General features: G+C 40.3%; 1 protein-coding gene across 2 annotated transcripts in view; it reads left to right on the forward strand.

The window, feature by feature from the left end:
* USP37 (ubiquitin specific peptidase 37) overlaps positions 1–12144 on the forward strand; it is a gene marked incomplete at its 3' end in the record, with an annotated part of 80080 nt that overhangs the window by 16837 nt on the left and 51099 nt on the right. For both annotated transcript variants that reach the window (XM_080689273.1, XM_080689274.1), the window contains exons 4-7: positions 45–223; positions 613–690; positions 5760–5857; positions 8401–8485. In XM_080689273.1, coding sequence (XP_080545399.1) covers positions 45–223; positions 613–690; positions 5760–5857; positions 8401–8485 — 440 coding nt within the window. The remainder of the gene's footprint in view (positions 1–44; positions 224–612; positions 691–5759; positions 5858–8400; positions 8486–12144) is intronic.

Raw genomic sequence — 12144 nt, forward strand, 5'->3', positions numbered from 1 at the left:
TGCAATTAATTTGAAGATATAACTGTCAAATTTTATTCTTACAGCCCTCTTCAAAAAGAGGAAATTTGGAAACTAAAGATGATGTTCCGTTTCGAAAAGTTCTTGGTACTCCAGGTAGAGGATCAATTAAGACTGTAGCAGGAAGTGGAATAGCTGTTACCCGGACAGTTTCTTCATTGACATCTACATCAACACCTCTTAGATCCGGATTATTAGAAAACCGGTAGGAAAAGCTTTTCTTAGTCTTTCAGTGTACTTATTTATAAATGTCTTATATGCTTTTTAGATATTGGGTGGGGAGAAATATGGGCTATATTTTTATAGATACAATTATATGTCTTATGTAGCTTATGTCAGTGACATGTATTGAACATGCAGATATATAGTATATTAAATACGATACAGAGCATTAGATAAGAGTGGTCACATATTCTGTACTTGAGTGTGTTGGTTTATAGTTTTATTTTTGGGACATAGAGGTTCATTTAGGAAGGTAAGAAATACACATTCAAGCAAGAATATAGGCCATCTCCTGAGTGAGAGAGGCTTATAATATTTTAATGGTATGAATTATGACATTTTCAAAATAACTTTTTTCTCTGTTCTCTATAGGACTGAAAAGAGGAAAAGAATGCTATCATCTGGCTCAGAACTGAATGAAGATTATCCTAAGGAAAATGATTCATCATCGTAAGTTGCTTTAAGAGACTTTATGATACTAGTGTTTCTTATTCTTATAATCAGTAGGAAGGGTTGGAAAAGTATATAGTTTGTGGGAATTCCAAAGATAGAAGACCAGTATTGAAAGTGCTTTGGCGACAGCAGATTGTAAACTCAATGTGAGAGGGAATTTGGCCATTGCTATTGATGCGCACTTGTAATCCTAGTACCTGAAGGGCTGAGACAGGAGGATCTCAGGCTTTAGGACAGTCAGCAGTTTAGTGAGGCTCCCAGCAACCTAGTGAGACCCTGTTTCCAGAAAAGAAATAAAATTGGTCTGGGGGTGTAGTTTGGAGGTAGAATGCCTCTGAGTTCAATTCCCAGTATCATAAACAAACAAAATGGGGTTAAGGATGCACCCAGGATTCAATCCCCAGTGCCACCAAAAAAAGTGCCCCACTTTTGTGTGTGTGTGTGTGTGTGTGTGTGTGTGTGTGTGTGTGTGTGTGTGTTACTGGGGTTCCTGGAAGCCCTTCTACCTCTGGGCTACACTCCCAGACCTATTTTTCTATTTATTTGGAAACACAGTGTCTCTTAAGCCAGTGTGTCTGGCTTCGAACCTGCGGGATCCCCCTGTCTCTGCCTCCCAAGCACAGGGATTACAAGCGTGCGCCACCACGCCAGGCAAAATGCCCCACTTTTAAAAACAAAATTTGTGTACTCAGGGTTCAGCTTAGGGAACAAAATTTACTTTTAGCTAGTTTAAGTGCATAAGTGTTTATACACAATGAATATTACATGATTTACAGAATCATTAGGAAAGCTGAAAAGATAGGCTCTAAGTCTTCACAAATGATGTTACACTTGATCTTAATCAGGCCACCAGAGATATTCCTATCTCTTCTGTCATGAAAGCTGTCATCTTTAGAGTCATATAGCTGGTGTCAACATTAGAAGGCATGGAAGGGGAGGACGCCAACAAGGGTGTGATCATCTGAGGTAAAAGTGCCACAGAGAGTACACTTCCTCTTAATCCTGCAGGGATTCGAGATTTCCCACTTGAAGCTTTCATATTCCTATTCCAGACAGTCTTGGTTACCATCTGCCCTGTGGTTTTTGGCTTTGTGGGCAAAATGTATTAAGTACCTTACATATAGGCCTCTGAAGACCTGCAGTTGTTTACCCTGAAAACAGACAGGCAGTGGGAAAGGTTAAAAAAGGATCTGAGGGCTCTGATAAAGCATCAGTATTTTCCCTTAGAAGAGATGACTCTACAGTGAATGTAGCTCTTATGGATCATATCTTTAACAAGTGCAAGTCTCTGGGTTTGATCCCCACTACAACTAAAGAAACCCTTTTGGGTTGGGGATGTGGCTCAGTAGTAGAGTGTGTGCCTAGCATGTGTACCTGGGCTCAATCCCCAGCATTATAAAGGAGAAATAGAGAGCCTGTGTGCAGACTAGGAGCTGACACTGCACTCTCCCCTTCCCCTTCTTAGACCATTTAGTTCCATTTGAGTCTCCTATTAAGTTCATTTCATCTTGTCATCGATTCTTTACACTTACACTTCCTAATTTCTAGGGTGAATCTTACCGAAGAAGACTTAGTGGGATGAGCTACATTGCATTGCTTCACATGGCCAGGAGGTTATAACGATATTGTTATCCCCTTCTAATACCACCTGCCTTCCCTACATCCTCTGCTGACACTTTAGTTAGCTTGATAGCTTGATAAGGTCTTTATCTCTTAGAGATTGGAGCCTCTGGTCACCACATCTTTATCTGGCCATTGTTGCTGTAATTGCCTACTTCTGTTACATGAGAACCATGCTGCCACTGAGCATGTGAGCACTGAGATATCCTAGTGAATCTCCCTCATTCCAAACATGTTACTCTCTGCCTGTATTATATAGCAACCCTTCCTCCTCGTAATAGTCATTTATCCTGCTAGTATGGCAACTCCTATTTTGCCCATTGATTTGCCAGCATGAGGAGCCCAAAATGACTAAGTAGCAGCTATAACTTCAGGCCTAATTGTTTTCTTATTATTCCTCCTGGTGAAAATGTTTCATATCTGGGAACCAGCACATCAGCATCTAAATTGGGGATATAGAGAATGTAGATTCTTCAAGTGAGTTATTGAAAATAATAATTAGTGGGATCAATCCAGTATTTTCCCTCCGTTTCCAAACCCATGTATTCTCTATAAAACATGATTTTTTTTTCTTTTTTTTCTTTTTTTTTTTTTTTTTTTTTGGTGGTACTAGGGTTCCTGGAAACCCTTCTACCTCCGGGTTACACTCCCAGACCTATTTTTTTATTTTTTTGGAAACAGGGTCTCTTCAGCCAGCAAGGCTGGCTTCGAACCTGCATGATCCTCCTGTCTCTGCCTCCCAAGTGCGGGGATTACAAGCGTGCAGCTCCACACCCAGCTAAATGCGATGGTTTGTTGATTTAAAGTGCTACTTGATCATTCTTAGTCCAAAAATTGGAAGCAGTCCTAACAGAACAACACAAATGGAAAAAATCCACATCTGACATTCTAACAGGTCATTGTCAAAACACAAGTATAGCACCAGGCGTGGTGGCGCACGCTTGTAATCCCCAAGGTTGGGAGGCGGAGACAGGAGGATCACGCAGGTTCAAAGCCAGCCTTGCTGGCTTAAGAGACCCTGTTTCCAAATAAAATATAAAACAGGTCTGGGAGTGTAGCCTGGAGGTAGAAGGGTTCCATCCCCAGTACCACCAAAAAAAAAAAAAAAAAAAAAAACAAACACAAGTGTACTAAAAATATTGTATAAAATATTACCTTCGGGCTGTGTGTTAGATTTAGGTTCCATCCCCAGGGTATGCTCATTATGTATATGCAATTACTCTAAAATCTGAAATGCTTGTGATGATCACAAGCATTTTAGATAAGGGATATTCAATCTATATATATTATATCTTGAAAGGCATCTCATTCCTAATATGATCACCTCTAAATTTTTTTTTGTTTGTTTTGGTTTTTGGGTTTTTTTTGTTTGTTTGTTTGTTTGTTTGGGTTTTTTTTGTTTTTTTTTTTCTTTTGGTGGTACTGAGGTTCCTGGAAGCCCGTCTGTCTCCGGGCTACACTCCCAGACCTATTTTATTTTTGGAAACAGGGTCTCCTAAGCCAGCGCGGCTGGCTTCGAACCTGCGCGATCCTCCTGTCTCTGCCTCCCAAGCACGGGGATTACAAGTGTGGGCCACCATGCCCGGCACCTCTAAACTTTTAAAAGCTATTGCAGCTGGACATGGTGATACACACTTGTAATCCCAGTACTTAGGAGGCTGGGACAGGAGGATCACAGGTTTGAGGACAGCCTCAGCAAACTGAGACTTTCATCAACCTATTAAGACTCCATTTCAAAAGAAAAAGAAAATAGTACTGGAGATGTAGCTTGCAGGTAGAATGTCTCTGGATTCAATCCTTAGTGCCACAAACAGAGAGAGAGGGGGAGAGACCCATCCCAAATGACCTCAAATTAGATTTTTAATAATTATAAAATTATAGATACCGAGATATTGCTGCCAGCAATGGAATTTCTGTTGCCATTGCCAAGTAAGTTGTTCGGTTCCAGAATCCTATTCTCAGGGTGTGCCTTCTAGGCCCATGTCTGGTAATGACTGTTGTAGGCAGTTTCTAAAAGCAAACTCTGAAATGGAGGTTACCGTGCACGTGAATTATTTAGGAAATACTCCTCGGGAAGAAGAGGAGGGGAGCCAGAAAAGTGAGATAGTAAAGGGCAGGAAATGAAGCATGGGTTGGTCTCAGATCCGAGTCATAGCCACAGAGGTTAGGTTTTATCCCGGTCCTAAAGGAATCTATAAGGTAGATCCACCATAAAACCCTTCTAATCCAACCCAAGGGAACCAAGCTTCTACTCAGTGGTATCTGATCTTACTTGTGTTTCTGAGACAAGCTCTAGGCTTGGTATTGGCTAAGAAAAACACATTTTAAGTGGTAGAGGGTGTGGAAGAGAGATAACAAAATGGGGTCCGAGTGGATCTGGGTGAAGCACATACCTTTCTGCTACTAGCTTAATCTATGATAGCCCCCCTAAATTAGTACTTTTATTTATTTCTGTGTTTATTTTTATGGTACTGGGGATTGAACCCAGAGGCATTCTACCTCTGAGCTACACCCCCAGTCCTATTTTAATTTTTAATTTTAAAAGAAGGTCTCGCTGAATATGGTGGCACATGCTTGTAATCCTGGTACTTGGGAGTCTGAGACAGGAGAATTGCAGGTTCATGGCTTGCCTCAGCTACTTAGGCCCTCCGCTAAGCTTAGTGAGACCCTGTTTCAAAATAAAGAATTAAAAAAATAATAATAGGGCTAGAGTTATAGCTTGAAGGCAGAATTCCCCTGGGTTCAATCTCTACTACTGCAAAAAAAGACTTACTGAGTTGCAGGTCTTGAACCTGAGATTCTCTCTCCGACTTCCAACACAAGTATTACAGGTTTGCACCTCCCCACCCAGCTAAGTTAGCACTTTTACTCAAAGCATATATAAGTTGAAATATTTGGGAATAATTGAGGAGGGGATGGGGCTTTCTTAAATTTTAACTTTCTTAAATTTTAACTTAAATTTTAACTTTCTTAAATTTTTCTTAAATTTTAAATTTTAAATTTTTCTTAAATTTTAAATCTTAAATTTTAAATTTTAACTTTCTTAAATTTTGTATTTATGAACTTAAAATATTTTGATTGATTGATTGGTGCTGGAGATTGACCCAAGGGCATCCTATCTCTGAGCTTTGCCCCAGCACTATTTTATTTTTTATTTGGAAATGGGGTCACACTAAGTTGCAGAGGGCCTCACTTAGGTAGCTGAGTTAGGCCAAGAACCTGTAATCTCCCAATCTCATAAATACTGGGATTACAAGCGTGCACCATCATTTCCAGTTTTGTAATTCTTAATTTACTGAGCTCTTGAAGATTTAACAACCTTGTTGCCTATCTTATAAACATATAGATAAATTTGGTACTTGAAATTAAAGTTTAGTTACAACTATTTAAAATTAAGAGCAATATTTTTGTATATGCACACTGTATTGATTTAAATTTATTACTAGGAACAACAAGGCTGTGACAGATCCCTCCAGGAAGTATTTAACCAGCAGCAGAGAGAAGCAGTTGAGTTTGAAACAGGCAGAGGAAAATCGGACGTCAGGTAAGTTTAGGTTATATAAGACACTCATTTATTTACATGATATACTGTATGATGCTAGGAATAAAAACCTAAACTGGGACATATAACTCTATTCAGGAAAAGTATTTTTATAGGGTTAGAAATATAAGGAAACTTGTATTCTGTTTTTGAAGAATCTAGACTTTAATTTCTTCCTCTATTTCACTGTCTAGAATTAAGCGTTTTCATTGTCAAAGTACCTGGGCCATAGACTGAATAAGAGGAGTTAGTGCCAGGCTGGTGGCACGTGCTTGTAATCCCAGGACTTCGGAGGCTGAGACAGGAGGATTGTGCAGTTTTGAGGCCAGCCTCAGCTATTTAGTGAGGTTCTCAGCAACCTAGTGAGACTCTTGTTTCCAAATAAAATATACATTAAAAAAAATAGGTCTGGAAGTAGAGCCTAGAGATAGAAAGCCCCTGGGTTCCATCTTCAGTACTACACAACACAAAAAAAAGAGGAGTTAGTGGTTGAAATAAAAATCTGTCAATGTTGCCAGGTGCAGGCAGGTTTAAGGTCAGTCTCAGCAACTATAGCAATACCCTGTCACAAACTAAAAAAAAAAAAAAGCAGTGTTGCTACCTCTTAGAAAGTTTTATTTAGAAGATCTTGAGATTATTGCCTAAATCACTTGCTTAAGCTTGCCTAATACCCTGTAAACGTAAAAAAGATTGAATTTTTGTCAAATGATGTCCATATTTAACCTATCTATCTGATCATCTGAATTCTTAAAGACTCAGATATCTAATATTTAATTGACTATTATAACAACTTAAAATTAAATTGAAGCAAGCTAAAATATGTCAGGATTTTGATTAATTGGTATTTTAAAAGAGAATCCACTTACTCGATCAGGCCTCAACAAGTATTATCCTTTTAATGGTTTGGGATTGTGACATTGACTCCAATAGAAAGAAGTGTCTCTATAAGTCTTACCTCTGAAATATTAATATTTATATAAGTTCCATGTGTTGGTATTCAGCTTTTATAATCAACCAATACTTAGAAAACAGAAAAATATGTAGTAAGCCTTAGCAATGTTGAAGTTAAGGAACATCCTTAAACATTGATGTGAAATAGAGAAGGAGAGGAAAAGAAGTGAGTGGTAAAATTGTGATTGATGGAAGAAAATGGAGACATTTTAAATGTAATAAAGTCACATAGTTACTCAGTAAAAGAATTAAGGAAACATAGCTAATAAATTGGTTGGAAAAAGGAGAAGAATAGGTAGACTCAGTACAAATCTTTCTAGACCTCAGTAAGGATGGTGTAAAGTTTTTGGGCAAGAGAATATTGGCTTTGCTGTTTATTTTCCACAGCACGTGTGTGTGTGTGAGTGTGTGTGTGTGTGTGTGTGTGTGTGTGTGTGTGTGTGTGTGTGTGTGTATGTGTGTTACTAGGGAGATGGAACCTTGGGGCCTTCTTAAAAAATACCCACAGTTCTGTTTTTTAAAATTTATTTGGAAAAGGATTTCACTAGGTTGTTGAGAACTTCACTACACTGCTGAGGCTGACTGCAAACCTGAGATCCTCCTGTCTCAGCCTCCCGATTACAAATATGCACCACCACACCTGTCATGCATTTGATCTCTTAACATGAACGTGTGTGTGTGTGTGTGTGTGTGTGTGTGTGTGTGTGTGTGTGTGTATTTTTTTTATGGAAAGAAAAGGGAAAAACACAGAGCCAGGCATGGTGGCGCACGCTTGTAATCCCAGCATTTGAGAGGGTTAGACAGAAGGATCACAGGTTGGCTGCCGGCCTCAGCTACTTAGTGAGGCTCTTTGCAACTCAGTGAGACCCTGTTTCAAAATAAAGAATAAAAAATAGGGTTGGGGGTGTAGCTTAGAGGTAGAATGCCCCTGGGTTCCACCTCCAGTACCACCAAAAAAAAAAAAAAAAGGAAAAACAAGCTGGGGGAGTGGTGTACCCAGCACAGTAGTGAGACCCTGCTTCAAAATAAAAAGTAAATTAGACATGGTGGTGCACACTTATAATTCCAGTGCTTGGGAGGCTGAGATAGGAGGATAGCACAGGTTCGAAGCCAGCCTCAGCCACTTAGTGAGGTTCTTAGCAACTTAGACCCTGTTTCCAAATAAAGTATAAAATTGGTCTGGGAGTATAGCCCAGAGTTAGCCCGGGCTGGGGGTTTAGCTTAGAGGTAGAGGCCCCTGGGTTCCATATCCAGTACTGCAAATAAATAAATAGATAGATAGATAGATAGGTAGAGGCCCCTGGGTTCCATATCCAGTACTGCAAATAAATAGATAGATAGATAGATAGATAGATAGATAGATAGATAGATAGGAAGAAAGAAAGAAAGAAAGAAGAGAAGATGTAGCTCTTTCTATAAATAAAAAAAAGAGAAGATGTAGCTCAGAGGTCAAATGCCCCTGAGTTCCATCCCCAATACCAAAGAAAGGAAACATAGAATTAAATATAAACAGGCCCAATATGTAATTTTATTATTAAATAAACTTGAATGGTTGATTTGTTTATTAAATTCTCCTTTTGTTCATTGTTTTATAGGGCTTTTCCCTTTGCAGTCATCATCATTTTATGGTAGCAGAACAGGATCCAAGGACTACACTTCTGGTGGCACTCACCTAGACAGGTATGTGCATTGATTATACACGCCTTGTGACAAAGTTGACTCTCTTTTTTTCAGGATACTTAATGATGGAAGACTATGCATTTTGCTGTAAGTGAATATCCTAATTTAAGAATATCAAAATTGATGTGAATCCTAAAATCATTATATTTCAGTTAGAAAATACTATAGAAATGTTTTAATTTTATCTTTTTCTTTCTCTCTCTCTTTTTTATTTGTATTGGAGACTAAATTCAGGGGACTTCTACCTCCAAGATACATCCCCAACCCTGTTTTATTTTTTATTTTGTAAAGGGTCTCACTAAGTTGCTGAAGTCCTCAATAATTTGCTAAGGCTTACCTCAAACCTATGATCCTCTTGTCTTACCCTCTCAGGGATTGGAAGGTCTGTGCCACTACACCCAGTTAGTTTGATTTTTTATTTATGGTTTTTCAACAAATGAAAATCTGAGGTTTTGGAATATCTGTACTGAGGCTACAGGTAGTAATTGGCATTGCGACTAGATTCTATGCACTATATTTTCCATTTTTTCAAGTAATACATACATAAATCTCCTCTGAGAGCTGGGTGTGGTGGCACAGGTCCAGTACTTGGGAGGCTTAGACAGGAGGATCACAAGGCCCCCACGACTTCAGTGAGACCCACTTTCAAAATAAAGAATAAAGAATCAGGGCTGTGAGTATAGCTTGGATGTAGAATGCCTCAGGGTTCAGTCCCCTGCACCACAGAAATAAACCTTCTCTGAAGCTTTTTTTTTTTTCTGGTGGAACAGGGGGTGGAACCCAGGGGCTTTCTACCTCTGGGCTATACTCTCAGACCTATTTTTTATGTTTTATTTGGAAACAGCGTCTCACTAAATTACTGAGAGCCTCACTAAACAGCTGAGGCTGGCTTCGAACCTGTGCGATCCTCCTGTCTCAGCCTCCCAAGCAAGGGGATTACAAGTGTGCGTCACCACGTCCGGCTAAAGCATTTTTATGTTGTCTTACTTTACTGTGTATTTATTAGGGCACCTGCCAAAAATTAAATATTTAAAAATAAAAAAGTGTTAGCACACACTTGTAATCTCAGTACTTGGGAGGCTGAGACAGGAGTATCACAGGTTCCCAGCCAGCCTCAACTACTTAATGAGGCCCTTTGCAACTTAATGAGACTCTTTCAAAATAAAGGATAAACTGCTACTGGGGCCTCTGAGGCCGGGATCGGAGCCTGCTGAGGGGTTAGGCCGGTACTGGGGCCAGCGGGGCCGGGATTGGAGCCTGCCGTGAGGCTAGGCTGGTGCTGGGGCCTCCGAGGCCGGGATTGGAGCCTGCTGTGAGGTAAGGCTGGTGCCGGGGCCTCCGAGGCCGGGATCGGAGCCTGCCGCGAGGGGTTAGGCTGATGCCTGGACCAGTGGCTGGCATCGGAGCCTGCCGTGAGGCAAGGCTGGTGCTGGGAACTCCGAGGCCGACATTGGAGCCTGCCGAGGGGTTAGGCCAGTGCCGGGGCCAGCGGCCAACATCGGAGCCTTCCGTGAGGTAAGGCTGCTACTGAGGCCTCCGAGGCTGGTATCAGAGCCTGCCTTGAGGCTAGGCCGGTGCTGGGGCCAGCGAGGCCAGGATCGGAGCCAGCTGAGGGGTTAGGCCGGTGTCGGGGCCAGTGAGACCAGAATCGGGGCCTCCCATGAAGCAAGGCCACTGCTTGAGCCAGCGAGGTCTGGATCAGTCCACCGGGTAGCCAGGCCACTACTGGGGCCGTCAAGAGTGGGATCGGTACTTGCAACACGACATGCACAGAGAAATATCGCAGAAAATAAAAATCAGATGCTTATTAAAAATCAGCAATAACTAGGAGGAAAGGGGCAACAGGAAGAGGTCCAGCTATAGAAAGAGCCCTATAGTCAAGCAACTAAGGTGACCAATCAGAGGGCATGGAATAGGGGAGGATGGAGCCTCTTTAAAATGCAGGAGGTACATAAACAAATGTATCAAAGTTAATCACCAAACAAGCATGGGATCGAGGGAGGGGGAGGGAATGGGATGGGGGCTAGATGAGGGCTAATTGATGTGTGCTTGTATATCCTCTCAAGTCTTGTATTCCAATGTGATATATGATTACAATGCACCAATAAAAAATAAATAAAAAATAAAAAAATAATAAAGGATAAAGCCGGGCGTGGTGGCGCACGCTTGTAATCTCCGTGCTTGGGAGGCAGAGACAGGAGGATCACGCAGGTTCGAAGCCAGCCGCGCGCGCTGGCTTAGAAGACCCTGTTTCCAAATAAAAATGTAAAAAATAGGTCTGGGAGTGTAGCCCGGAAGTAGAAGGGCTTCCAGGAACCCCAGTACCACCCAAAAAACAAAACCAAAAATAAATAAATAAATAAAAAATAAAGGATAAAGCCGGGCATGGTGGTGCATGCTTGTAATCCCTGTGCTTGGGAGGCTGAGACAGGAGGATCGCACAGGTTCGAAGCCAGCCTCGGCTACTTAGTGAGACCCTGTTTCAAAATAAATTATAAAATAGGTCTGGGAGTATAGCCTGGAGGTAGAAAGCCTCTGGGTTCCACCCCTAGTACCAAATAGAGCTGGAGGTGTTGCTCAGAGGTAGAATGCCCCTAGGTTCCATTCTCAGTGCCACAAAAAAAAAGGTTTCAGATTAGTATCTCTTATTGGAAAAAGTTATTATAAGTTTAATTGCTGATTCTATAGATATAACCATTTTTAGGCTTATTTGATTTAAATATATAAAATAGCTGCTAAGCACTTCTTGAGAATATGTGTTCATGGAATGTAACACAGGATGTTTATGTAAAAGTGAAGATAATGGTGGTACATTATTTAATTCGCTTTATAATGACCCACTATCATATTTTGTCTTCATTTAGAGTTTAATTCAGCATGGTAAAAACATCCTGTTTTTAAGCCGGGCGTGGTGGCGCACACTTGTAATCCCCACCCTTGAAAGACTGAGACAGGAGGATTGCACAGGTTCAAGGCCAGCCTCAGCTACTTAGGCTCTAAGCAACTTAGTGAGTTCCTGTTTCCAAATAAAGTATAAAATAGGTCTGGGAGTATAACGTGGAGGTAGAAAGCCCCTGGCTTCCACCCCCAGTACCACCAAAAAAAAAAAAATCTTGTTTTTTATATAACATTATCAAATCAAAGTAAACAATTGGATATATATATAATTGAATATGTATAATTGGAGATTATATATATATATATTTATATTTATATTTATATTTCAGTTACTTTGGATGGCAACAGTAATTTAATTTAAATTTAAGAGAGTTGCCAAGCATGGTGGCTCAAGTTTTTAATCCCAGTTCTGATACAGGAGAATTACAGGTTCAAAGACAGCCTTAGCAATGTAGTGAGACTCTTGGCAACCTAGCAAGACCTTGTTCAAAATAATAACATAAAATAGGACTGGCAGTGTAGTTTATAGGTGTAATGGCACTGGGTTCAATCCCCAGTGGGGAAAAATTTAAGAAAAAATGACATATTTTTGCTTATTAGAAGAATCTCAATCCCACATTTAAAAAATACCTAAATTTGGCTTGCAAATGATTTATCAAACATAATTCACACTTCTTAAAATAATAGAATGTGGATATTCAATCCAAATAGGATGTTTGGAAGGATTTTTTTTATCTGTATATTAAGCAATAATGCGAATA

The sequence above is a fragment of the Muscardinus avellanarius genome (genome assembly GCF_963383645.1).
Source record: "Muscardinus avellanarius genome assembly, chromosome: 2".
Classification (NCBI taxonomy): Eukaryota; Metazoa; Chordata; class Mammalia; order Rodentia; family Gliridae; genus Muscardinus; species Muscardinus avellanarius.